At 42.9% G+C, this 27,626-nt stretch overlaps 1 protein-coding gene across 1 annotated transcript in view; it reads left to right on the forward strand.

Annotated features, from left to right (window-relative positions):
• Positions 1–2,560: 2,560 nt before the first annotated feature.
• Positions 2,561–27,626, forward strand: part of CREBRF (CREB3 regulatory factor) — a 36,487-nt gene continuing 11,421 nt past the window's right edge. The window contains exons 1-4 of the mRNA XM_032801463.2: positions 2,561–2,713; positions 13,144–13,333; positions 15,100–15,225; positions 16,820–17,902. Coding sequence (XP_032657354.1) covers positions 13,220–13,333; positions 15,100–15,225; positions 16,820–17,902 — 1,323 coding nt within the window. The 5' untranslated portion in view covers positions 2,561–2,713; positions 13,144–13,219. The remainder of the gene's footprint in view (positions 2,714–13,143; positions 13,334–15,099; positions 15,226–16,819; positions 17,903–27,626) is intronic.

The raw sequence follows: 27,626 nt of genomic DNA on the forward strand, positions 1-27,626 counted from the left end.
TCCATTTGAAATTAGGTCTGGAGCCAACAAGTAGTAGTGTGTAAGGAGATTGCTGCGGTCATGCCTTGCGCATTGCAGAACTGGGGCAATAGATTTTAAGATCTTCAAGACAGTGACTATGTCTTCCTGTTTGTACTGATAGTTGCCTCACACATTCTTGGATAGTGTCAAATAAATACTAATAATTGTGTTGGCCTGTGTGAAGTAAGTACAAAAGTAAACAGCAGTCTAAACAGCAGAAAGTAAATAAGGTTTTCCAAATATATTGGTTTTAATCTAAGGAGTAATTAGTAAGACTTGGAAGGTTTTTTGAAGCTGACAATGATTTTTTCACTATTTGTTAAATCTTCTTTATTTAACAGACCTAGACTTATAGGCAATAGAATTAAATTAATCAGTAAACAATATAGGCATCCATTTGCATCTAGCCAATAGGAAATAATGAGTTTGAGCAGCCAGCACTGAGGAGCTGAAATAGGGTACGAGTGGATAAAATGTGTAATGTTGTCTACAGGTTAGTAGGTGTCTTTTTATTTACAATTTACTTTGAGATCAAACTATTTTAAGTCAAAACCCATTCATTCTCCAAGTCAGAGAGATATAAATGGATGAAAAGCTGGTGAGGACTGGGGTTTGCTTGTCTGTTTAATGCCCATCTGGATTTAACAGGGTGGAGGCCAGGAAAAAAATAAATGAAAAAATATATAAACTCACATATCACTACAATACACACTAACTTCAGAGCCTTTGCTTATAAGCTGCAGCAGCAGCTGCAGGAGAGATTTAGGTACCAAACGTGGCTCCAACTTTCAACTTTTTTTTTTATTGAGGGTTTATACCATACGGCAGAGGTCCCCAAACTGTGGGGCATGCCCTCCCTTAGCGGGTGGAGGAACATCTGGTGGGGCCTGGGCAAGCCCCATGGGGGGTGATGAGAGAGCAACACCCAGCAGGCCCCCTCATCCCTAGTTCTGCCCTAGTCTCACCCCTACTGTGTCCTAGGGTGACCAGACAGCAAATGTGAAAAATCAGGACTGGGAGTGGGGGGGTAATAGATGCCTATATAAGAAAAAGACTCAAAAATCAGTACTATCCCTATAAAATCAGGACATCTGGTCACCCTACTGTGTCATACGCTGTCCCTAGCTCTGGAACCAAGGCTGGGGACCTGGCTGCCAGCCCTTACTGCAGCCTAGCCACGGCTCCGCTCCTGCTCCTGCCTCTGCCCCTAGCCTTGGCCCCTGGCTGCAGCCACACTCCCAGCCGTGGCCCCAGCCTCTGCCCCCTTACTCCTGTCTGCACCCCCACCTCCCAGAACTCTGGGAGTTGGGGGGGCACACTGGGGTAAAGGGGTGCATAACCCTGAAAAGTTTGGGGACCACTGCCATATAGGTACAGGGATAAAGAAGACAAAAGTTCAGCAGAGCTACAGAAATACGATTCTTGGGTTTAAAGTTTTAAACTACATCAAAATAATCCCCACCAGTAACTCCCTGGAGTCCCATAGCCCCAGGGCCAGTGCTACCATTTAGGTGGACTAGGCTGTTGCCTAGGGCGCCAGGATTTGGGGGCACCAAAAAGAGGCACCCTCCAATTTTTTTTTTTTAAGTGTTTGAGCGGCCGCTGCCCTGGGAGGGAGAGGAAGTCTGAGCTGCCACTGGCAGGGATTCCCCTGGGTCAGCGCGCCGCTGGCAGCCCAGGGGTTCCCCTGAATCAGCGGGCCACCGCCGATAGCCAGCAGCCATGGGGTTCCCCAGGGTCAGCACCCCGCCGCCGGCAGCCCAGGGGTTCCACCGTGCAGTCACTGCTTCGCTTGTCCCGCCTCCCGGGCTTGCAGCGCCAATCAGCTGTTTGGCGCTGCAAGCCTGGGAGAATTAAAGCAGCTGAGAGGACCACGGACAAGGTAGGCTAGGCGGGGAGTACCAGGAGCTCCCCAGGCCTGATGGGAAGCGCTGGGGAGGCACCGTCGAGGCATGTGGAGCTGCGCAGGCCGGGCGGGGTGGGGACAAGGTTGGAATTCGCCTAGGGCGCAAAACTTCCTTGCACCTGCCCTGCATAGCCCTGACTCCCCTCCAGTGACTCCCTGCCAGATCTCACAGTGGTGGTGGAATTAGGACCGTCCACCCTGCAGGGATAGGAGGTCTCAGGGATTCAGCCCTGTGGAGTGCACCTGCTGAGGCTGGGGGCTTCAGCAGGAGCAAGGCTAAAGCCCCTCCACCCCCAGCATGTGCCTCCTGCAGGCCTGAAAACCCAAGCCCTTGTAGGTGCCTCCCACAGGGGCACCCCAAGCCCCAGCAGATCCCTCCCCCTAACCCTGGCAGGCATACTCAACCACTTGAACTTCTGAAGATTGTTATATGCAGCTCAGAGTGTGAGGGTGAGGAAATTTGGCCTCTCCTGGCACATCTTGTATGGGTAGAGGCACTAATCCCACACACCCCCACTGGGCCCCTCCACATACTTATCCATGTCACATGACAAAGGAGTCCGTGTTATGCAGCCTCAGACAGACTCTGTGCATTGATTGGCCTGCTCTCAGACCCCCCCCCCTTCCCACGTGAGGGAGGCGAGTCACGCGATTTCCGGGAACCCGTCAGGAAGAGACATAAACAAAACAAACCCCAAAGCAGCATGGAGGGTCCGGGCCCGAGCGGGATGGGCGGCGCCCCCTACTGAGACATCCCTTTCCCCCGCTGGGTCGGGGGGACGCCAGGTGAGGGACTGGCTGGGCAGGGAGGGGTCGTGGGGGTGGTGGCAGCAGCAGAAGCAGCCGCCTCTGACAGGGCGGAGGCTAGAGAGACTGTTGCTCTAGTAGCCCGTGGCAGGACAAGGGCTGGCGGCAGCGGTGTGGGGCTGGTACAGTCCTTGGCGAGGCAGGAGGGGGAGCTGCATTTATTGTCCCTTTAACCCAGCAGAGGGGTACAGGGGCTGCATACAGAGTAGATCAGGAGAGTCGCTGATACACACAAGGAAGGACCGGGGTTCTGAGGCCAGGGCAATCCCGGGGTGAAAAAGGGGTGTGTCTGCCTCCGATTCCCTCTCCTGGTTTTGGAGAAGGCGCATGGGATGGGGGAGGTGCCACGCTGATAGAGATGTGGAGGGCAGCAGACACTTCCCTGTGCTCCTTCAAGGGGGCGGTTGTTGGTAGTACGATAGGAACAGCCCCGTGCTAGGCAGATGTCTGAGTTTCTCTGCTTCCGAGGTTTCTGACCCGTTGGCACAGTTGATTGTACTGCTGTCGTTTCTTAGGCCTTTGGTATGTTTTGAAATGAATGACTGCAGGTTAGTAGCAGAAGGAGTTGAAAGAGACCGTAAAGTAAAGCAGCAGCATGCAGGGCGTGCACTGAGTTAGCAGTGGCCTGTCGGCTTCCATTGCAGCCTACATCTACCAGGCGTCTGTGCCGTGGCAAGGGGAGCAGAGCCTGCACTGTAGGATCATGGGGATTAAAGCACCTTCCCTCCAGGGGCTTTGTGGGTTCTGGTAGTATGGATGAACGAGTTGCTTAGCCCTCAGTATATAAGGGATCAGTGCAAATAGGGGAGACAGGCGACAACTGGGTGGGAAACGGATGAGGGAGTCTCCCAACTCAGCCCTGTGACTCTGTGCATCTAGTTTGTGGTTGTGGGGCGGGGGATCCGTGGTTCCTGGAGGAATCATACGCTTGTGACAGGCCTGGAAACTAGCTGGAGAGCCGTCCTTATTTCCTCCCCTGTAGGGGGATTTGTGGGGCGAACCTAGCTGCCTTTGAGCTTCCTGCCCCGTCTTCCTCCGCCAGGAGAGAAGAGTAGCTGCCTACGGGCACCCCAGGGGGCGAAGGAAGCCCCCCATGCCTGGACGCTGTAGCTGGTGAGAGTAGGTTCCATTATCCCTTCCCTCTGAAGCGAAGTAGCTCCCCCCTCTTCCTTTCCTTTGGAAGTGGGGGAGCGGCACTACCTAGCTGAGGAGCCTCTGAAAGTGATTTGTTTACATGTTGCCTCACACTAACTTGAAAGAGCCGCTGGGCGGATGAGTGGCGGCGGTGCGGGCCAATGGATGCGAGCTTGGGTGATTGGTTGGCCAATCAGGTTCGGGAGGGGGTGGGGCTTCTGTGTCACGGTTTAGGTTGCGCTCGGTGCTGGTTGGTGGGGCGGCCATGTTGGCTGGGAGGTGTGTTAGTGGGTCAGGAGCAGGGGGCGAGGCCCAGGCATAAGGGGTTGGCGAGGGGAGACAGAGCCTCTGGGGGCTGGGTCGGAGGTGGGGGAGGCAGGCGGGCGCAGCCAGGGATGTGCTAGGAATGGTAGCTCCCTTCCCCTTTGAGGTGGCGGGGAGAGGCACAGATAGGGCTCTAGGACGATGCGGAAGGGGGGCATGCCTGATCCAGGGGATTGGGCTGGAAGGTTGAGCTCCTGCTGTCTGAAGCCAAGGGGGTGTCAGGAGGCACATGCTGTACAAGAAGTAATTTACAAAACTAGGAACACCTCCTCTGCTTCTGTGACTATCCCACGCATATCCAGACCAGTTCCCCTTGTTACCCTCAGATTCAGGGCAGCCCTAATTCCCTGCTGTCACTCGCAGGACTTCTCATCATTAATATTGTTTGTTTGTATCAGAAAACTGAGGGTAAAACATCTTCATTTATTGTTAAGGAGACAGATTCTACGTAACTTAGTTCTTTAAAGTTATGTTCTTTCTCTTTTCTACTTAAACCCTCCCTCCTTCCATCATGAGTCTGTTCACTTCTGGCTTTTGTAAATGAGGAATAATCATACACAATATTGATGTTCCACAGAAAAAGTTTGATCTAAAATTCAGAAAATGTCACAAACTGTTCACTAACTATTCTAGGAATGTGGAGTTTAATCCAATATTAATCTGAATCATTTCCCTTTTAAAACAAATTAAGGTGTTTATCTAAGCATGAGTTTTCTGATCATCCTTCTTTCCTTCTTTTCTTATAAATAAGAAAATATTAACATTCCATGAGATCATTCCTATAAGGAGCTTTGTGTTGATGGATCCTGGCACAGAGCCTCTTTCAAATCAATGGGTCACCAAATAGGTAGACTTCTGCACCTACAAGGACTCTCCTCTACTTCCGTGGGCTTTCAGCTGGCATCTGCTTGCCAGGGAGCTTTTTGTATGATTAGGGCCTTCCTACGGAATTACTCCATCCCTTTGAGTTATGAGCATGCCCTAATCCAGGGGTCAGCAGTCTTTCAGAAGTGATGTGCCGAGTCTTCATTTATTCACTCTAATTTAAGGTTTCGCGTGTCAGTAATACATTTTAACATTTTTAGAAGGTCTCTTTCTATAAGTCTATAATTTATAACTAAACTATTGTTGTATGTAAAGTAAATAAGGTTTTTAAAATGTTTAAGAAGCTTCATTTAAAATTAAATTAAAATGCAGAGCCCCCTAGACTGGTGGCCAGGAACTGGGCAGTGTGAGTGCCACGAAATCAGCTCGCGTGCCACCTTCAGGACGTGTGCCATAGGTTGCCTACACCTGCCCTAATCTCATCCATGTGATTTAACAGTTCCTTAATACAACTGTGGCATGTGCATAGGTGAGGCACACTATTTTTTTAGAGGATTATTTTCAGTAACTGATCCAATAATTAGTGTTTTAATTTCAGGACCAGAGTTCTGCTACCTTTCATTCTGAACTAACCAATTAAAACGTTCCACTTTTTTCAAACTCCAGTACAAACTAGATTCTTTATTTTAAGTTTTTAACTGTACATACTGAAATGTTAATTTCTGGATTGAAAGCATAGTAGGCCTGTTTTGTTCACAGTGTAAATCAGGGGTAACTCCTTGAAGTCACACTGGTGTAAAACCAGTGTAAGTGTGATGAGACTTGACTCTACGGTCTTTCAAGCTGTAAGAGACTTGAATTCAAAACAGAGTAATAAAAAGGTGGGCTGACATCTAGGTTGCATATGTCAGACAGCTTGCTTCTGAGCACAGCTGAAGTACTGGGTTTTTTAATTATAACATTTACACTTCCTTTTTTTTTTTTTTTTTTTTGAATAAGAATAATGGATGTAGATACACGTTTTTTTTGGTGGGGGACCTGGTGCATGTTCATTGTGAGCAGCCTAAATAAGGGGTGGAAACTGCTAGGTCTGAGATATTTTAGGTGATTGATGTACATGGGATTGTCAACTAACCTGGTATAGTTGATGTTGAAGGACAGTGGATTATGATCACATAGCCTATAAAACTCATTGCTTGATAGTATAGCTCCTGGAACGAGAAATGTTATAATTCTGAGTACTTTTCAAGTGCTGTACAAACACTAGCTAACTTTTATAAAGGATTATCCATGTTTGATAGAGGAATTATGTAGTGGTCAGAGGAGACCATCTCTGATACATCATACCACTTAACCCTATACCCCAGTTTTCCCAACTGTATAATGAAAAAATTATTTATCTGCATCAGAGAGATTCCTTGAGGATCAAGCATATAAAACTCTGTGAGAGCGTTTATTTGAGCTACAGTGGAACCTCAGAGTTACGAACACCAGAGTTAGGAACTGACCAATCAATCACATACCTCATTTGGAACTGGAAGTATGCAATCAGGCAGCAGAGACCAAAAAAAGCAAATATTGTACAGTACTGTGTTAAATACAAACTACTAAAAATAAAGTGAACGTTTAAAAAGATTTGATATCATAAGGAAACTGTTTCTGTGCTTGTTTTGTTTAAATTAAGATGGTTTAAAACCAGCATTTTTCTTCTGCATGGTAAAGTTTCAAAGCTGTGTTGTTATTTTTCAGGTGTAACTTTTGAAAGAACAACCATAACTTTTTGTTCAGAGTTCCAAACTTTTCAGAGTTAGGAACAACCTCCATTCCCTAGGTGTTCATAACTCTGAGGTTCTACTATAACAGAGAATAACCAATATCTGGGAAAATCTGCCTAACAGATTGGTGCTAGGGGATGATTACTTGAATTTATTGCCTTAGGCTTTAAAGCGTATCCTGTGCCATAACTCATTTTAAGAAAAAATAAACACTTCAGTTTTTGTTCATTTACATTTCCTACAGGTTTTTGGATGGCATAGGCAATTGGATTATATTTTTATGAGTTGTTAATGGATAAATTGACTACACTGCCACACTTCTTGGCTATAACATATGTGAGTTTGAAGCATTTTGTGTTTGAGACGGCAGTTAATCTTATAACTCTTTTTTTTGTTTCCGTAAATATAAAATATAATTCCACAATAGGAGGACTTAGAATAAGTTTACATTTCCCTTTACTCAGGGGTTTTCTGAGCATTAAGGATTTCTTCCTTCTTTGCGCCCCTCACATCCTCCTCAAAGACTCTGCTCTGTACCCTGCACTGGCAGAAGAGTGGAGACGATGACTTCATATTCTACATCTCTATAACATTGCTTATGCTAGGACACACCTTCCAAAAGATCAGTTGTATAATTGCCTAGTTTTGTTTTCGTTTCCTCTCTTCATTGTTCTGTTTCTAACAGTGAATTCCCTTGAAATGTAAGCAGAAGAAACCAATTTAATCATTATCTCTTGTGAAAGTAACTCTTTTTTCTAGTTTTACAATACTTTGGTAAAATCCATATACTAATTAATCCCTTTCACAGTTAAAATTGATTCCTAAAAGTATAAAAAGATCTTAAGAATTAATTAAAAGCTGTTAATAACTTGTCTGAAAATAGTGTAATCTCTAGCACTTGAATGCAGATGAAAATGCAAAAGTCTTTCACTGTTGCTCCTAACCTGCTGCAGTTTTCCACTTGGTCTGATGAGGTTTTTCTTGACTAAGATGTCCATGCAGCAGGTGTTCAAAGGAAAGTGGTGCTGCTAGTGTTAGAGTTTAAAGATGAATATAGTGTAGTGGTTAGAGCAAGAATATGAATCAAGATATCTGGGTACTATCCCCAGTTCTTCCACAGACTTGCCGTGACCTGGAGCAAATCACTTAACTTCCCTGTACTTCAAATTCCCTATCTTTTTAGAAGAGGGATAATGATGCTTACCTTTTGAGATCCTTGGGCTTAAGATGCTACTGTTTGAAATATGTTGCTATTAGCACCTACAGCAGCAAAACAGTGAGGCAGGTGGTGCTCAATGATTTAAAAATATTAATTAGTCCGATATGTCCATTCAAACATCAAGCCCCTTTGCCCACCGCATAATGCACAGAAAAGTTAACACTTTATTACAAAAGGGATAGGTGGTTGGAGGGTTTTTTAAGAATCTTAAGTGTAACAGTATTGTTTAAAGTCTCTTTGAAATATGACATGCAGTGAAAAAGCAGTGATCAGTTGCTGGCATCTGTTAGTCTGCTTATGTAATATGCAGAAATTAAGCATGCCCAAATAACCTTTGAGCTATTTGGCTGAAATTCTTGCATAAGGATATGCGTTCAAATAAACTATGAATTTAGTCTTAATAATCTAGTACCATACTCTTCTTGTTTGTTGTAGTCGTTAAAGTTATTAATAGTATGGATCACTGTTTTGTGCAGTTGTAGCCCAGTGGATGCCTGCTTGCAGACAAAGTGTTCTGTTTAATACACTGGTGGCCAACCCACGGCCCATGGGCTGCGCACGGCCCATCAGGATAATCCGCTGGCAGGCTGCCAGACAGTTTGTTTACATTTGCATGGCTGTCCACAGTTCCCAGTGGCTGGGACGTGCTGGCCGCCGCTTCCCACAGCTTCCATTGGCTGGGAACGGCGAACTGCGGCCCATTGGGAGCTGTGGGTGGCCGTGCAAATATAAACAAACTGTCTGGTGGCCTGTCAGCAGGTTATCTTGATGGGCTGCAGGTTGCCCACCCTGGTTTAATAGTATCACTTATAGGTCTTGAAAATCAGTCTGATTTTGTCAAATAGAAATGTTGGGAGCGTAATCTCACTTAGGAGAGGGGACAGAGCAACTGGAGCTGCTGGTTCCTTCTTCTGAGGGAAAGAGGCAAACCTGGAAGCAATATGATGCTAGGGCCTACTACTTTAAGATGGAGTGGAAGAATTTGCTAGCAGAAGAGTTCAGCAGTGCAGCATTTTCTTAAAATGTGGGAGGAGAGCTGGGGAGTAGAGTGTCCTGAGCTGTTGCTTGCTTTTCACAGTGGGAGGAGAAGCCAAAAGGCACGATGGTTCAGATTGTGCTGCTGCAGTTTTATCAGGATCTTGGTGTTGGAGGAGGTGAGGGAAAATAACCCTCTGTGCAGGTGCAGGTGGATGCATATACAGGTTTGGCAGGGGGAAGTTTCAACATGTATTTATAAACTCATAGACATTAAGGCGAGAAGGGACCGTCATGATCATCTATTGTTGGAGGAAGACATTCCACCCTTCAAAAAAAAAAAAAAAGATCCATCTTGAGCGGGTTGGGGAGAGAAACAGGAGTGAGACTTAAAATATAGGAGAAGAGGTATAGAACAGAACTTAATGTAGGGAGACAAATGGGGGTCAGGGGGAAGATATGGATAATATTGTCCATAACAGAAAACAGTGAAATAAACTCAGGAAGAGGAAAGAAGCTGTAACAAAAACACAGGAGACAAATCTAATTAACTTGAAAAAAAAAAAAAGATTGTTAATGCTACAGCTAAGTACAGTACACACACCTAGCATATACTGTTGTTCTTCGTAAATTACATGGACATAGTTTTTGGGGATGTGACATCTCTGGCATTCTTCACCTATGCTGGTAGGCTTCGTCCTCAGCCTAACAGGTGTTTGGGGAAACTTTCAAACTATATTTCTTCATCTTCCAAATCATATACAAATATTAATATCAATAAAATATTGATTAGTACACATGGGAAGTCATGACAACATGTTTTCTCCTGCCTTTCTTCTGGTATTAAAAATGGAACTTTGACATTAATAGCAGCTGAAACACTTCTCATGATAGTGAAAATGTAATTGTTTATGTAATGCACTTTAACTCTGTAACTAAGTGCTTAGCTGCTGTGATAATAGGCGCTGTGCAAGTCCTTAACAAAAGATATAGCTATACTTCCTATTTTCAAACTGTACCAAATGTGCATCTAACATCACAAACATGAAATAGCAATCTTGCTCATAACTAACTAAAGTACAAAATTCATATTGCAAATTGAGGTGCACTGTATTTTGTAAAGCCATTCAGCTAGATTATCCTGCAGTTGTTTGGAAATTTCTCTTTGGGGTTTCTTTTGAGTGAATTTAATGCTGGTGAAAGGTGATGGATTTACAACCTGAGAGAATAAAATACAACACAGGAAGTGGCAATGCGAGCTCCCCTGCACTACCACATCAGTGTAACAACCCTGACATTGGAGGGTCCAGCTTGCAAGTTGTCTCTGTGGTTCATTTAGCATTTCTGTTAAGATCACCAGCAAGATAATCAGTTAGAAAAGTGTGTTTTTATGTTTAGGAACTGATTTTCCATTAATATTTCCTTTTTACAAACTGTACTGAACAGGGGTTGGTTATAACTTTATGATCACAACCCACGTGGGGCATCAATGATTTAGAAGTGAAAGGGTGTATTACATTACCAATGCCCACTATCCTTTAATGTTTATTTAAGGAATTAATGGAACTCTCTTAAAGGGCAAGTGCTCCCATACAACTCTGCAAGTGTGCTGATCTTCACTATTACTTATACTCCTATTGTAGGCCCCCTTTCAGGTCTTTCCATTCATTCAAATTTGTATTTGTATATGAAAAAGAATGATTATTTGAAAACATTCTGCCTAGTCAAGTAAGGGCACAAGACGTTTGAGAATATGATGCTATGAGTTTATGTTGGAGATCAACAACTACCATACTTAAATTTATGAGAGTTTGATATGTTTCTTAATAACCATCATAACACTTGCAGACTCTGGAGATTGAGGAGCAGAGAAGTTTTTGGGAAGTGTCAAATCATTACTGAACCCATTGCGATAGGGCTGGGGCAAAATTCTGCCCCAAATTTATACCTTGGGTATCAAAGGCAGTGAGGTTGTTTGGATTGTAAAAAGGCAGAATTTGACCTTAACACTCCATAGACTTGCAGTTTCAGATATTCTGGATGCCAAAAATCATTAGATGCTGGCATATTAAGTTTATAGAAGATAAAATTGATCCCTTTGAACATACAGAATTGCAAAGAGACTCTGACATGCAATTGGTATTGAAAGATGAGATCCATTTCCTGAACCCTTGCGCCCCCCACCCTCCAAGCTACACATATTAAAAGTCAGGCTCCAAAATGAGTTTCCATACTTTTTTTTAAATTAAAGTGCAAAGTTTTGCTCCTGCATTAGATGAATAAGCAAATCTATTTTGCGACCTAATGTGAAATTTCACAGCATTGAGCAAGCCGGCTCTGTAGATGTCTCTTTTCAGTGCACTGAGACAGACAAGGGCTGCAGACATGATGCCCTGAGGCAGTCTGCCAAAAAGTTTAAACATCAGTTGACACAAAAATAAAAAAGAGATTGTTGGAAATATGAGGGTAGAAAGAAAATCTTACTTCAGAAAGGACTGGCTGGTTTTTATTTGACATCTAGGCCCTAAAAGGGGTAGCTTCATTGGAAGCATTTGCATTGTCTTATTGAGGACCTGTCTTGCCCAGTTAAAATTTGGGCTATGTGAAACTTTGTGGGTTTTTGTTTGTTGTTGTTGTTTATATTTGTGACTCTGCGATTTAAAAACCACTTTATTTTGCGGTGGCAGGGGCTTTATTTGCATTCTGTTTCACTTACCTTAAGATATAAATGACTTTTTAAAAATACTAAATTCAATATGCAGAATGTTAGACTAACTCAGTGGGAAGGAATAATTTACCTTCCTGTGTTAGTTTGTCTATAAAGGGGTTCTTTTTTTCCTGCCATGTTTACTCTGCTGTTCTAGAACATTTCTAGTGCTATTTTTGCGTTTAAAAAATGACAAACTTTTAAAAGGGAATTGTGTGCAAAATAAAAAAATTACATTCAGAGAACTGGAAATATGTTTCAACTGATATTCCTGCACTGTTGTTTCAAGGCTGATAGTTGGGATTTCGGTTCAATACTCATACAACACTGCTGCTGTCTGATTTATCTAGGCAGTGCATATCATTCCTTAAAGAGACTTTCATGTTTTTGGGGGTGTGAGAAGGAAGGCCAATAAATATTTATTTGGCCAAATTCATTCCTGGTGTAACAGCCTTTGTCAGTGGAATTACACCAGGAATGAATATGGCTATTTATTTCTGATGTATAAATTGGTTTATCCTGCACTCACCATCATTTATCTTCTGAGATTTTTGTCATATTTGCACCAAGTACTTCGCTTTTTCATAGCCTTGCTTCCTCATGCTGTTACAAATGCAGGATTGTCTAAATAAGATCTCCTTTCCAATCATGCATTTGAACTATCCAAGGGATTACAGAAGATACTGAGTCAAGGAAATTACTATTGAATAAATTGGATCAAAACAATCCAGGCCCAGGCAGAAGTAAGTGGAAGAGTAACGAAATTGGAATTGGCCCAGACTTTAAGTTCCAGTAAGAAAGTTCCCCTTTTTAATAGTAAGTGTGTCTGCTACACTTCCCTTCTGCCACTAGATATTACTGCATGAGCAACTGATTAAACTGTAGCAGGAGGTGGATGGGCTGAACTTGTAAGAGAAGGATGGGGAAAACACTAAAACAGGTATGCCCTCAATATCCACTTTGGAAAAGATGATGATTACATGAGTCTCATTCTAGAATTTATTGACTTTGTGATGTTAAATGTATGAAGACTGTTTGTATTGATCCAAAACTATGCTGGGCACTTTCCAGACATGTGAAAAGACAATCTCTACCCTGAAGAGCCCGCAAGCTAGCTAGAGGACATACAAACACAGTGAGGCAAAAAGTAATGGAAAATAGTCTGAACTAGCAGCAAGGTTTGCACAGGTATTGTTTGTTCCAGGCTTTTTCATTTACACTAGGGTGCGGGAGAAGAGGAGAACTAATTCTTGTAGCATGTTCCAGCATGAGGTCTATTCAGTTTTGCGGGGATTTTTGTTTTTTGCTTCCTCAGAAATGATCATGTTGGGATAATAACTTTTTTTCTGAAGGAAAAAAAAGCATCTCTATTTTTCTTTTTTTTTATGGCTCTTAATTTGTAGTGTAATAAAGGTTAACTTTTGGTGTTTGGTCTGTTCATTTTACACAGAAGTCTACAAAGAGAGAAGAGCTCCATGTGTATGAACTGAAGTTATTTCAGGGAAAACCTCTATCCCTTTCATTGCATGAGTTATATGCTACCCACTGACACTGAAGTAAAGCTGGAAAGGAATCCAAAAGTGAAGAAAACAAGAAGTTTGGAATTGGATTTGGGGGATCTGGGCTTGGAAATGCCTCAGGTAAGCCTGGCGTGCGTGTTATGGTTGATTTACTTATGTAAAGTATTCCTTCCACATGCATACACAGCTCTATTTTTAAAAGTACAGTTGAATTACAGGATTCTTTTGAGCTAATGAGGAACCTCCAGAAGAAGAGTATAAATTATAACAAGTAAGATGCCTTTCCCAATCTGCTTTAAGTTAAAGCCAAGATGCTGGGTAGAGTCAAAACTGTCCCCTTCTAGGGTATGACTTTATTTAATAACAAAGTAATCATCAATGGACAAACAAAACTAAAAACTCAAGTTTTCTCCTCCGGTTTGACCGCTCTTAGAATTGTTAACTCGTGGCTGCTTAACCCATACCCTAGGTACTCGTTCTAGAGAGCCACTTTTACCTCTCTGTCTGTGGGCGTAGGAGCCACCTGCAGAGTGAGCCAGTGAAACACACTTATCATGTTCCAGCAAGATCACCACCTACTAGCAAGGTGGGTTTTCAGGCAAACACCACAAATTATGACCTGCTAGTGTCCTAATTCAGAAACCTCTTGTCCAGTTCATTTCAAATTGTATAGAAGAAATTTTGACTTCTACCAGTCTGAGTCCAGTTGACTTCTTTTGTGGATTTTAGAGGGAGACCAAAAATCAGGCTTATAGCAGTAACTTATTTCAACCTTAGCTGCCATTGCTTCATAGCATTGTTTCAGTTTGTTTTGTTTGTTTGTAAACTGGCTGTTGGTTTTGACAGAGCATTACACTGCCCCATGCTTGTGCACACAAATACGGAGATATAATTGGTCTGGTTCTCCGACAGTCTTGTATCCCAGTGTGTCTTCTCTGGGAATACTGCAATAAATGCTTACCCTTGCTGCGAAAATCAGTATAGAAATTCCATAGAATTTCTGGGCCCTGGTGGTGATATGACTGGTCATGTAGTCTCTGTCACAAAACAGAATTCAGCAAAGTTGTCTTCCTGATGAGGGAAGGTGCCTGGAACAGTCTTTTATTACTGCAGTGATTCACATGCCAGCCCAGCTCTAGGGTGAGAGTAAGAGTAATCCAATGCTGCTTCCTCCCTAGCTCCCAGGACTAATGAGTGATGTCTGTTGCGGACGGGGTGGAAACAGTAAAGCAGGAGTAAAAAATAAGGACTAAGGGCAAAAAGCAGGAAGTAGTCTTGTTACTTATTATTTCTGTGGCCAGTAATCCTAACCTAACTGCAAAATGTTTCTACGCAAAGTTCCACCTATTTCCCCAGTACATGTGCAATTGGTTTGTAATGGAACAAGTTGGTAAAATCATCCATCCCTACCCAGGATTGAAATAACCTGAGGTGCACTTAAAGCTTCCAGGACTAGAATAGTAAGGGTGCTGCAAGGCAAGGTTAAGGCCCACTGATGAAGCAGTGGATGAAAAACTTAGATAGTGCCCATTCACAAGAGTGTTAGCTAGAGCGAGGGGTATTAGTCTGTCACTTCTACAAGCACTAAAATTTCACTAAACTCACCAAACAGCTGAGAATTTCAAGTCAACAACAAAAAGAATAAATGAGCAACTATCTAGCGGCTACATAATGGATACAAATTTTAGTGTCTCGTGTGGGTAAAAGCACTGGATATTGTAACTGGCTGTTTGCTTATTTGTTTATCTAAAAGTCTTCCAAATGCAAGTATAGAACAAGTTCAAAGTTGAGGTATATGTGGTGTAGGAATGCGCATATAATATAATATGTATATATTTATATAACTTTCGTAGCTTGCTTAACAAAATCAAACAATTTTGTTGTAGCCCAGTGTGAGCGGAATGGACCCTCCTTTTGGGGATGCCTTTCAATGCCACACATTTTCAGAACAGACGCTGACAAGCACAGATCTCTTGGCAAATAGTTCAGATCCAGACTTCATGTATGAACTAGTAAGTTACTTTGTTTTTTCCCTTTGAGTAACACATTTCTTTCCTATGTAAATGAGGGGATGGTCTATAGGGAGCTGTTCAGTGAAGGTCTGCTGTCTGATTATTCACTTATTTCTGACTTAGCCCCCAACCACCAGGCCACCAACTGGAATGTTTCACTTACAGGAAGCTGTTAAAAGTAACCATCAGCAGAGGTTTTATGTCATATGTTCAGGAGCCTCAGATTGAGCAGATAGGTGTATCGCTGCTGGGATGTTGTTTGCAGACATAAGTCCCAAGCAATATAGTCTTGTCTAGGAAAGACATTACATTCCCCCAAGTTGAGGATGAGACACACGAACAGAACAAAATGTAAACTAAGCTTATGTTGGAAATAACTAATTTTTCCTATACCAGACCTACATGGACTAGGGAAAAAGATTGCTCATATTCATTATTTGATTGATCTGGCTAGAACAAGATTCTTCAGGGTTGGGATATCTGGCATTAGTAATGGCTGGTATGTGGAGCCCTGCTTTACTTGGTCAGTTGTATAAATCTGACCCAGGTGAGTAGGGAACTAAAGTAATTTCCATCTGCTGGCTCTTTTATATATGAAATGAATTGTTGGTCTTAGTCCAGTTCCCAGTGGCCAGGTGTGCAAAACCCCATAACACAATTGGCCAGTACCCTTGTTGGCAGTCTCAGCAGAGAAGCCCAGAATTGATGGTGCATGGAAACTATGCTCCTGCCTTTCTCATAAAAAGATTCTTTAGCTCAGGGGTGGGCAAACTTTTTGGGCTGAGGGCCACATCTTGGTGGGGGAATTGTATGCAGGGCTGGGGCAGGGGGTTGGGGTGCAGGAGGTAGTGTGAGGTGTGGGAGGGGGGTGCAGGAAGGGGCTCAGGGCAAGGGATTGGGTCAGAGATGGGGTGCAGAGTGTATGAGGGGGCTCAGAGAAGGTGGTTGGGGTGTGGGGTGTGGCAGGGGGCTCAGAGCAGGGGGTTGGGGTGCACAGGGGTGCAGGGTGCAGCAGGGAGCTCAGGGCAGGGAGATGGGGTGCAGGAGGGGTGAGGGGTGTATAGGGAGGCTCAGGGCAGAGAGTTGGGCTGCAGGAGGGGTGTGAGGTGCAGGCAGGGCGCTTAGGGCAGGAAGTTGGGGGGTAGGGAGGCGGAGGGCTCTGTGTGCACTGCCCTTACCATGCCTCCAGGTACCTCCCCCAAAGCTCCCATTCACCACGGTTCCCCATTCCCAGCCAGTGGGAACTGTAGGGGGCAGTGCCTGGTGGCAAGGGCAATGCACACGGATCCCTCTGACCCCCGCCCGCCCAGGGGCCACTTGTGAGAGTGGCGCCAGGCCTGCAGCACCACGGGGGGGGCAGTACCACAGACCATAGTTCGCACACCCCTGCTTTAGCTCAATGCTGAGCTACTTGTGCTATGTCTGGTTTTGGGATAAAAAGGCCTCGTGCCATCAGGCTGGTACACTTCACCAGCACTCAGTGTTTGGGGGGATTCTTTGTTTTGTTTTGGGGATTTTTTTTGTTTGTTTTTATAGACCAGGCAGCTGGATGGTCTATAAAGTGTGCCTTGTTAACTTATCTTGTTATGCACAGGACAGAGAAATGGACTATCAGCAGACCTCCAGAGACAACTTCTTTTCTATGGAGGACTGCAAAGATATTGAAAATCTAGAGTCTTTTACAGACGTCCTGGATAGTGAAGCTGCTTTCACCTCAAACTGGGAGCAGTGGGACACAAACTGTGAAGACTTAACTAAGTACACCAAACTAACCAGCTGTGACATCTGGGGAACAAAGGAAGTGGATTACCTGGGGCTTGATGATTTCTCAAGCCCATACCAAGATGAAGAGGTGATAAGTAAAACTCCAACTCTGGCCCAGCTTAACAGTGAGGACTCTCAACCTGTGTCAGATTCACTTTATTACTCGGATTCACTCTTCAGTGTAAAACAAAACCCTTTAACTTCTCTGTTACCTGGGAAAAAAATCACAAGTAGAGCAGCAGCCCCTGTGTGTTCCTCAAAGAACATTCAGGCTGAGGCACCTTTGTCAGACCATGTTCAAAAGGCAAGCAAGCCCACTTCAAGCACACAAATCATGAAGACCAATGTGTACAATAATGAGAAGGTGAACAGCCATGTGGAATGTAAAGACTATGTTAAAAAGGCAAAAGTAAAGATCAGTCCATTACCGCAAAGCAGACCAGTGTTGAGCCAGGCACATGCAGATGCGGCAAAGGAGAACACCTGCTATTGTGGAGCTGTAGCAAAGAGACAAGAGAGGAAAGGGATAGATTCCCTTCAGAGTCATAATACGCCTATTTTGCCTTTTAAAGAGACTCAGGAGCTGCTCCTCAGCCCACCCCAGGAACCTCCAGGGCTAGCTGTAGGGGAGAGCAGCCTTTCTGCCAGCACATCTGTCTCAGATCCTTCACAGAAGAAAGAAGAGCACAATTATTCTCTCTTTGTCACAGACGGTTTGGGTGAGCAGCCAACCAAAGGAGACCCTGAGGAGGAGGAGGAGGAGGAGGAAGATATTGAAGATGAGGACCATGATGAGGGGTTTGGCAGTGAGCATGAACTGTCTGAAAATGATGATGAGGAAGAAGATTATGAGGAAGACAAAGATGATGACATCAGTGATACTTTCTCTGAACCAGGTTTGTTGAATTTTGTGGTGTATTAGGAGGTGGGCAGCTCTTTCTGCCAAGCAAGTATTGGGGGAAATATGCTTTGGAATGATTTATAGATATAGATGGCAATACTTTACTCTTACATAGGATCTTCCATCCAAGGATTTCAGATGCAAACATGAAACCTCAGAGCACCCCATTAGGTAGGTATTCTGCCTGTTTCACAGAGAAGGTCAGGGTCACACAGTCAGTAGTAAAATCAGGAAGAGAGTGTAGAATTCTTGACTCCCAGCTTACTAGACACTACTGCATGTATCTATCCATCCCTTTCCTGGGCTGGGATATATTGAGTCAATTGCTTGATAGTGGGATACACAGAGCCTTACAGCTCTGCGATAAGTTGTTTATCTTAGTGTATCAAGAGAATTTTTGTCCCCTGACAGTTGCCTGGGTAGCCCATGTGAAATCAGTTGATAGTCTGTCTAGATCAGGGATCTCAAACTCAAATCACCACGAGGGCCACTTGAGAGCTAGTACATTGGCCCGAAGGCTGCCTCACTGAAACCTTTTCATGCAACGATACAAAAGTAGAGTCAAAACTGAAAAAAATGCTATTAAAAGTCAATATATTAACTTTTTTAAAACTGTAATGTGAAGCGGGTTTGAATAAAATATAAACACCTGTAACTATTCCTTATGTGGTTGGGGCCGGGGGTGGTGGTGGGGGGAGCTTGGCTGCTGGTGGAGTCGACGCTTATGGCAGGCTGCAGGAAATAACTCCACAGGCCACATGTTTTGAGACCCCTGGTCTAGATCTTACTGGACAATTGTCCATAATACACAGATCAATCCTATAATTGTCCCTAATTGGCCCCCTGTTGGCAGTCTCAGAGACCAAGCATTCAATGGGACTGTGGAGACAGAACTCTTCTCTTATCTGCAAGCAGAGAACAAACCCTCATCTGGAAGGTGACAATGCAGTAACTGTTACTGTAAAAATTAACTGTAAGGAAAGAGGCCTGTAGCTAAGGGGCTTAGTTTTATTAGTGGGCATACAACTTTCTAGCATAGAATAGACATTAACAGCTTTTACAGACACTTGACAATATATAACTTTGGGGAGGAAACTCAAAAGGCAGTTAAAAATTCCACTTTAAATCAGCAATCTCAGTCAAGCACGTTTGTAAGGAAGAAGTCATGAGTAGACCTTGTATAAAACAGTGTATTGGGTATTCAGTATGCTCTATATTACTTCTACATGTACATTACAGGTCTTTATTAACATCCTCTAAGCTTTCCCTCTTCGTTGCTTCTTTAGGGAATCCACTCAACTTATTCTCTTTCTGAAGCATTGAGTGGCTTCTGTTACATTTTTGTGTTGTCTGACTTGATTGCCGTACTGTATAACTTCTGGACCACTATGCCACATTATTAGGTTCCCGTGTTTAATAATATGTAATCTTGAAAAGGATTTTTTTTTTTTAATTGCTGGAATTTCAGTTAGTGGCATTGCTTTAATTGCTCTTTTGACAGTTTTTTTTCTGACCAGCAATCCCTTCCACCTTCTATTAAATACTACTGCTCTTACATGCATCATAACTGAGAAACAAAAAAACCTCTTGGCCTATAAAAGCTCACTGGAGCTTCAAGTAAATAATGCAAGTCATTTATTCCAAGCCTGGAACTAAAAGATTAAATCACCATATAGTCTAATTACACTGTACCAGGATTTGTGTTGCTTCTTTATTTTTCAAATCCCGCATGGAGCTTTGGCTTCGCTAAAGTGTATCCCAGGCTAAACACACCTAGATGGGAAGGAAGGAGTGGTGAAACAAGCATAGAGCAGAAAGATTTTTCATTCTGTTATATTGAAACTAAAGGTAGAGAGTTAAATTTGACACAGAGATGCATTTCACTGAAAGGACAAAGAACATACTGTTTTTATTGATTCCTATCATGTATATTTTCTACTTTGATTCACCTTTCCCTCCACCACTCCCCACACTGTATTTCTGTGGGTTTATGAAGCACTGACTCATCTGAAACAATGATAAACTAATAATCTGCATGCTCCTTCGTTATCCATAGTTTAATACAGTGCTTCTCAAAGCTGGTCCACCTATTGTTCAGGGAAAGCCCCTGGCAGTCCGGGCTGGTTTGTTTACCTGCTGCATCCACAGGTTTGGCCAATTGTGGCTCCCACTGGCCACGGTTCACCGCTCCAGGCCAATGGGGGCTGCGGGAAGCCACAGCCAGCACATCCTTTGGCCTGCACCGCTTCCCGCAGCCCCCATTGGCCTGGAGGGGCGAACCGCAGCCAGTGGGATCCGCAATTGGCGAAACCTGCGAACACGGCAGGTAAACAAACTGGCCCGGACTGCCAGAGGCTTTCCCTGAAAAAGCAGCAGACCGACTTTGAGAAGCACTTCTTTAAAGGACGTCCTAAAAGTGCATGGCCAATCTCATTGAGCAACACTGTTTTGAGGTCTTATCCTCCTCACCCAGTCATCGCAGAGGCACATCTAATGTGCACTGCATCTGCAGCTGAAAAGAGGGATAATCTAGTAAATAAATGAAATTTACACTTTGGGCTGGGGTTGGTGAGTCAGTCTATTTAACTACATTCTCCTTCTGTCAGGCCAGCACTGAGTTGCCTTTCTGCCATGGAGGCAAGAGTGTAGCTAATGTATGGTAAGAGCATTAGGAGCCCAAACTTCAGCAAAGGTCAACTGACATTGCATGGGATTCCAGGTGGGTTGTCTAGGTTCTCTCTCACACTAGCTAGTAGAGGGCCAGCTGTTTTTAAAACAGAATTTCTCTATGCCTTTTCTATTATACAGGTAATAGAACTAGGGCACTAATTCCTAAATTGATATATGTACCATTTCTGGGCATTCTAGGCTCTACTTTCCTATAATACTGAGAACTGGTGCAGCACCACTTTCTCCTACTGACCTAGGAGTATTTAGGCTAGGATACACTTTGGCGTAGACAAAGCTCCATGCTGGGTTAGAATATTCAGTAGAATAAGAGGAGGCACTAGCTGGTTCATCTGAAGTCTAACTGGTAAATTGCTTAGAAAGACTGGGAACTGCTGATTTAGCAAGATGTCAGGGTGGATTGATTTAACTTTCAATCATGATATAGATCAGCAAGCAAGAAACATTTAATCTTGATCTACATTTTACTCAGGTATTTTTCTAAAGAAAGATTGATTCTTATTAGTTGCAGATCAACATTTTTAACTATACATATATCTTAAGTTATACAATTGCTTAAATAAATACATTTGTTCAGTATCTTAATTATTACGTTTTGTTATGTTAGAAAATGATGAATGACACACACATTATTTACTGGATTAATATGTTGTTCATGATTTGTGTCCAGATGCATTTGGATGGAAATAGGAATTTAACTAAAATGCCCCAAAACTGCACAATATTTTTATTAGTTTAAAAAAAACCTATCTAAAATGTTCTGGGTACATAAGAAAGATTTATGAAAACATGTTTTGATATTTCAAACTGATTTATTAAAGTAAGTCTTATCTGTAGTTAGTGAATTGAAATGATTTTCTTATCACCATGTTGTTCAAGATTTTAGAACTAGTAGATCTCATGCAACTCCCACTTAGTTTCTTGACTTTTAATGAATTAGTCATTGAACTGACGTAGTTGAACAAACTGAAATTAAAAAATATTCTCTCTGAACCTGCAGAAGCTAGTACTGGTGTCAAATGCTAGGTTAGCACTTCAAATTTAATTTTAAATAAGTTTATTTTTAAAGTATGAGTAAAATACTTCTTTTTTTTTTTAAATTATCCATTTTTATTCACCCTACAAAGTTTCTCAAGCTCCAAAATGTTCTTGCCAGAAAACCAGGTCCAGAAGGATTTCTACAGACTCGTATACTTCTTTTTCAAATCCCTGAACCCTAATAATACTGGGTAGTTATAGGGAAACAAAATGGGGTAGGTAAGAGTGCATTTTAAATCCTAAACAAGAGTGCAAGGGTCTTTCCTTATCCTTACCATGAATTGTGTGTGATTTTTGGGATTAGGGTGATGGCTCATACACTGTTCAGGAAAAATTTACGAGACATACATGTCTGGGTTTTTTGTTTGTGGACTCTTCGTTTTAGTTGTTTTTTACAATGCACAATTGATGGTTAAGAGATCACATTCTCTGGCTTAGACGCTGACTTTGTGTGACATTGGGTAAGTCACTTAACTTATCTGTACTTCAGTTTCTGTCTTGGTAAAATACTTTTCTACCTCAATATGGTGTTGCAATGCTAAATCACTTAATGTGTGCAAAGCTCTTTGAGACCTGTGAGGCAGAGGTTTTCAAATGGTGGCGCATGCCATCCTACAGGGAAATGGAGGAACGTTCAGAGGGGTAAGTGGTGACTCCAGCCCCATGTGTCAGGGAAGGAGCTCCACCTCCACTCCCTGACTCATCTCAGAGGGCCACCCTGTGGGTCAGTGTCAACATCTGCTGCAGCTGAGCGGAATTCTGCTCATGGCAGCCTCCGTGCCCAGCACTGGCTCCTCCCCCACAGACCGTCTCACGTGCCTTTTCCCCACCCTGAAAACCTGGGATGGGAGGGGCAGGTATTGTCTATTTCTGTCTGGGTGGGGGGACACAACCAAAAATTGTAACTCAAAGGGGGGCTCAGCTCAAAATGTTTGAAAACCACTGATTTGAGGAAAGATGCTTCTTTTGATTACTGCGGGGAGCTTATGGGATGCAGACTCCCTTACTGTTGCACATAGGATGTAGCAGAGAATGTATTTGGTAGGGTTGATCATATTCTTAACTTTCAGTACCCATTTCTTATACTAGTCCAGCGGTTTTCAAACTTCAGCAACCCAAGGACCACCATTTTTATTTAAAATTTGTCACGGATCCCCAAGCCATTCAGCCCCAGGCCCCACCCCACTCCACCTCTGCCCTTCCTCTTCCCCATCTCTTTCCGCCTCCTCCCCCTCCCTCCCAATGCCTCCTGCACACCGCTGAACAGCTGTTCCATGGCATGCAGGAGGCACTGGGAGAGAGCAGGAGGAGTTAATCAGTGGGGCTGGCAGTCCTGGACATGACTCACAGACCCCCAAAGGTTCGCAGACCCCAGTTTGAGAAACACTGTACTAGACTCTAAACTGAGGGCACTTGTGTTGATAACTGCCCCTCTGGAATAACTTGATCTAGGCAGGGTCAAAATCAAACTAGATCATTTTCTCTTCCCTTTCCTCCCCCGTGGTCCCAATACATCATTTTGTAAAGCAACTCTTGAAAAGAATGGGTCCAACTAACTAAAAACTAATAATCCATCTGTTTACAGAATGCCCTGAATGTCTAATATTTACCCAGCCATGTCATTATCTGGAGAATCTATGTTTGGTAACTTTTCTGTTCTCCATATGTCTTGCGACATTGTTCTAAAGGGGAACTGCTCAGTAATCTAAACTTCAGATTTGAAATATCCTTGGAATCACAGTGTGAATTTTGTTATGTATTTTGATGGTCCTGTAAGCCATTTCAATTTTGGTTTTGTACAGTATAAAGTTCTATTAAGTTAGAATGCCCAAAGGTGCCCAAAGAGTGATAGATGTTAAAATGACCCAGTCACTTGTGTAAAAATTACAGTATTAAGCAAGGTTGGGGTTTGGTTTATAGCAATGTTAGCCTGCTTAGTACCATGACAAACACACCATTAAAAATCCTTTTAACCTTTGTTAAAGATACAGAAAAAGAAAGAAAAACAGTTAAAGCATTTCAAATGAAAGCCTTACTTAAAACTTTACATTTTAAAACAAATGTTATTAAACAGTAGGAAAAGATGTACATGAAATACTTACCTTCAGAAATGGAAGAGATTCCATCACTGGTCTGGCAAGCAGCATCTTTCACCTGTTCATTCCTCCCTCCTCCTGTCCTTGACTATCTGTTAGAATTAAAGTCAAGATTATCTTTAAATTCTGTTAGCGTTAATTTGGTGACTATGACAGTCTTTCATTCCTCATCTGAGGGATTATCAGTGTTGGCTGATTCCACAACCGTGGGATTCATGAAGGAATTGAGAAGGCTTTGTCTTTAGATTAGAGAGCCCACTCCTATGTGGGATTTAAATTTAGCACTTAAATGTCTTATGAAACACCCTTTCTAATCAGTGGCCACTTGTTATTCCCTTCTTTACATGTCCATGAAGGCTGCTTTTTGGTCGCCATCACCTCTGACTGAAGAGTTGGGGAAATACGGACTGTAATTGCAGACCCTCCCTTTATAGTGTTTTTCAGGGACAAAATTTCATTACATTCACATCTTAAGTTTCTTTCTAAGGTGTTGGCTGAGTTTCACATCAACCAAGTCCTCCATCTCCAAGTTTTTTTTTTCTCCAAAGCTACATCAGACCAGGGAGGATTCTGCCTTCCATACCTGGATGTCAGGAGAGCGGTAACCTTCTGTTTGGGCAGAACCAGATTATTTAGAGCAGGGGCAGGCAACCTATGGCACGTGTGCCGCAGGCGACACGTGAGCTGATTTTCAGTGGCACTCACCCTGCCCGGGTCCTGGGCACCGGTCTGGGGGGCTCTGCATTTTAATTTAATTTTAAATGAAGCTGCTTAAAAACCATATTTACTTTACATACAACAATAGTTTAGTTATATATTATAGACTTATAGAAAGAGCCCTTCTAAAAACATTAAAAAGTAGTACCGGCACGCGAAACCTTAACTCAGAGTAAATAAATGAAGACTCGGCACACCACTGCTGAAAGGTTGCCGACCCCTGATTTAGAGGGTCTCCCAGGCTGTTTGTCTCAATTGCTGACAGGCCCAAAAGGTCCACACTCTCCTCCCAGAGACTCTCAAGGTGGATTTCTGAGTAATGTTACTTCTTGTTATGAATTTGCAATATACACTCTTCTCCTGGAGTGTGCGCCCATTCTGAAAGATCTCTACCTCGGTGGCATTACTTAGAATCATAGAACAGTAGTGCTGGAAGGGACTTTGAGAAGTCATCAAGGCCACTCTCCTGTGCTGAGGCAGGACCAAGTAAACCTAGACCATCCTTGACAGGTATTTATCCAATCTGTTTTTAAAAACTTCCAGTGATGGGGATTCCACAGCCTCCCTTGGAAGCTATTCCAGAGCTTAAATGCCTTTATAGTTAAAACATTTTTCCAGATATCTAACCTAAATCTCCCGTGCTGCAGGTTAAGCCCATTACTACTTGTCCTACCTTCAATGGACATGGAGAATGACTGATTACAATCCTCTTTATAACAGCCCTTAATACATCTGAAGACTGTTAACAGCTCGCTCCCCCACCACCTTTTCTCAGGACTAAACATGGCCAGTTTTTTTTAACCTTTTGTCATGGGTCCGGTTTTCTCAGCCTTTTATCTTTTTTTGTTGCTCTCCTCTTGACTCTCTCCAATTGTCCACATATTTCCTAAAGCATGATGCTCAGAACTGGACACCGTCCTCCAGCCAAGGCCTCATCAGTGCTGAGTAAAGTGGGACAGTTATCTCCCGTGTCTTACATACAACGCTCCTGTTGATATACTCCATAACAATATTAGCCTTTTTCACAACTTTTTCACATTGCTGGATTTAGGGCAAGCGGCCTTAAACACATTCCCATTATTGAGATCTGCAAGGCTTGGACCTTGATACATACATTTTTCCAAGCATTATGCAAATGCTTCATTCTTCTAGATCAGATGCTGCCCTTGGGATTGCAATCTTTTCTTCAGTGTTGGACTCCTCTCCAAGCTCCCTCCTCTAATGAGGATACTGCTCAGAAGTTACCTGAAATAGAATATCCATAGGGACACTAGTTGAAGAAGGCAAGGTCACTCACCTTGTGCAGGAACTGGAGTTCTTTGAGATGTGTGTCCCTGTGAGTGCTCCACTATCCACTCTCCTCTTCCTCAGCTTCAGAGTTTCCAATATGGGACTATGTGGTGAAGAAAGAACTGGGAGTGGTTTGCCTGTGCAGTCCTAAATATCATCAGTGTGGGGCAGAAAGATGTGTAGGGTGCATGTGTGGGTCAAACAGACATTGCTACCAGAAGTCTCTGACCAGAGTTACATGGGATGCATGTGCTCTTGGAGTGGTCACTTGAAGAATTCCAGTTCCTGCACAAGGTGAGTAACCTCTCCTTTTGAGGCAATAGGGTTCTGGCAGCAATGCTTTCACCATGTTATAATACACTGAATGCCATTATAGTTGGCTTTAGGAGGGAACAAACTTATCAAATCATCATGGGAGTTTACCAACCCAGGTATAAAATCTATATTCTTACATTTATTATGGGAACCATAATGGGGAAAAAAACTGATATTTAATTCACATCATCCTGTCTTCCAAAAGGGAAAATATGTGTTAATTAACAAATAGAATCCCAACGCTTGTCCTGCTCTCTTGGTGCGTGAAATAATTGAAGTGAGATTCTCTATCTGTGCAATAAAACCAATAACATCTTTACTTATTACATCACATCATTCCATGTCCTGTTCCCAATTATCCATTTTTGTCTCAGCAATTTGTTTTTAAGTAATGCTCAATATTCTACTTTTCAAAAATTGTCCTATTTAAAACTGCTGTGAAGAACTAAGTGGATAGAGTATAAAAGATAACTAAAATAATCCAGTACCAGTGCTATGAAGTTGGAAAGCAAAAACTCTCTATTCCGTAACCTCGTGGTATAGGTATTAAAAACTGAGGTATAAAAGCATGTTTTTAAAAAATATATTTCATATAAACTGCATCCTAATTTAACTCTAAATAGTCTTTTCTTTGTAACTGGATTATTTATCTCTTCTCCTTTGTTATTAAAGAGGTGCAGACAAGGGATCAAACTGAATGGATCTTGGCTCTAGTTGTTTAGATGAGAGGTGGGGCTGGTGGCAGATAATGCTGAACAGAGGACCTCCTATACTGGAACTTTTTCTCTTCCATTGGTCTGATGAAGCTGGCTATCATGACCTTCAGGGCATGCTACAGGGGTGATCTTCTGAGGGTATCAATGAGACAAAGTTTTGTTCTGGACTGATTTGATGGACTGATTTGATGGATTAGGATCTTGCTCTTTGTCCAGCTTGCCCTTTAGGATGCTTTTTTGTTTTGTTTAAAATTCTACATTGCTGGGTAGATTCATTTTTGAAATGAGGGAGAAATGGAATGTGTTTGCTGAGAATTGAAGGACAAAGTGATGAGAGAGGTACGAGAAGGCTATCTAACGCTACAAGAATTGCAGAGATGGCAGCTCTCACACTGTGTGGTGGGGAGATTGTGGAGAAGAGGAGAGCTGGATCATCAGTGATATCAGAGCAGAGAGAGGCTTTGGATGCAGTGGGGACTTTTCCCCAATTCAGCAGTCACTGTCTTATCACAGTTGCAGCTGCATCAATGGCTATACACCTATTGCTGGATTTATGATAAATGCCAAAGTGGCATACAAGGTGAAAAACACGGTTCATTAGATAGTGTGGAGCAAGTCCACTGAGGGCTTTAACTAAAAGTCTTCTCACTTGGAATTTCTTGAAGGCTTGTATCATAAGCCTTTCTCCCAAATCTGGACCTTAGCGTCCAAAATCTTCATGCTTAGCATGAACCTCCAAGCTTAATTACCAGCTTGGATCTTATCTCGCTGCCACCAGACAGGAATTACAGCGCCTGCCTCGCTCTGGTCCCCCCAAACTTTCCCTGGAGGGACCCCAAGACACAGAAGCTCTGAGTCTTACCGGCAAGGGAAATA

Source organism: Chelonoidis abingdonii, chromosome 7 (genome assembly GCF_003597395.2).
Source record: "Chelonoidis abingdonii isolate Lonesome George chromosome 7, CheloAbing_2.0, whole genome shotgun sequence".
NCBI classification, from domain to species: Eukaryota; Metazoa; Chordata; order Testudines; family Testudinidae; genus Chelonoidis; species Chelonoidis abingdonii.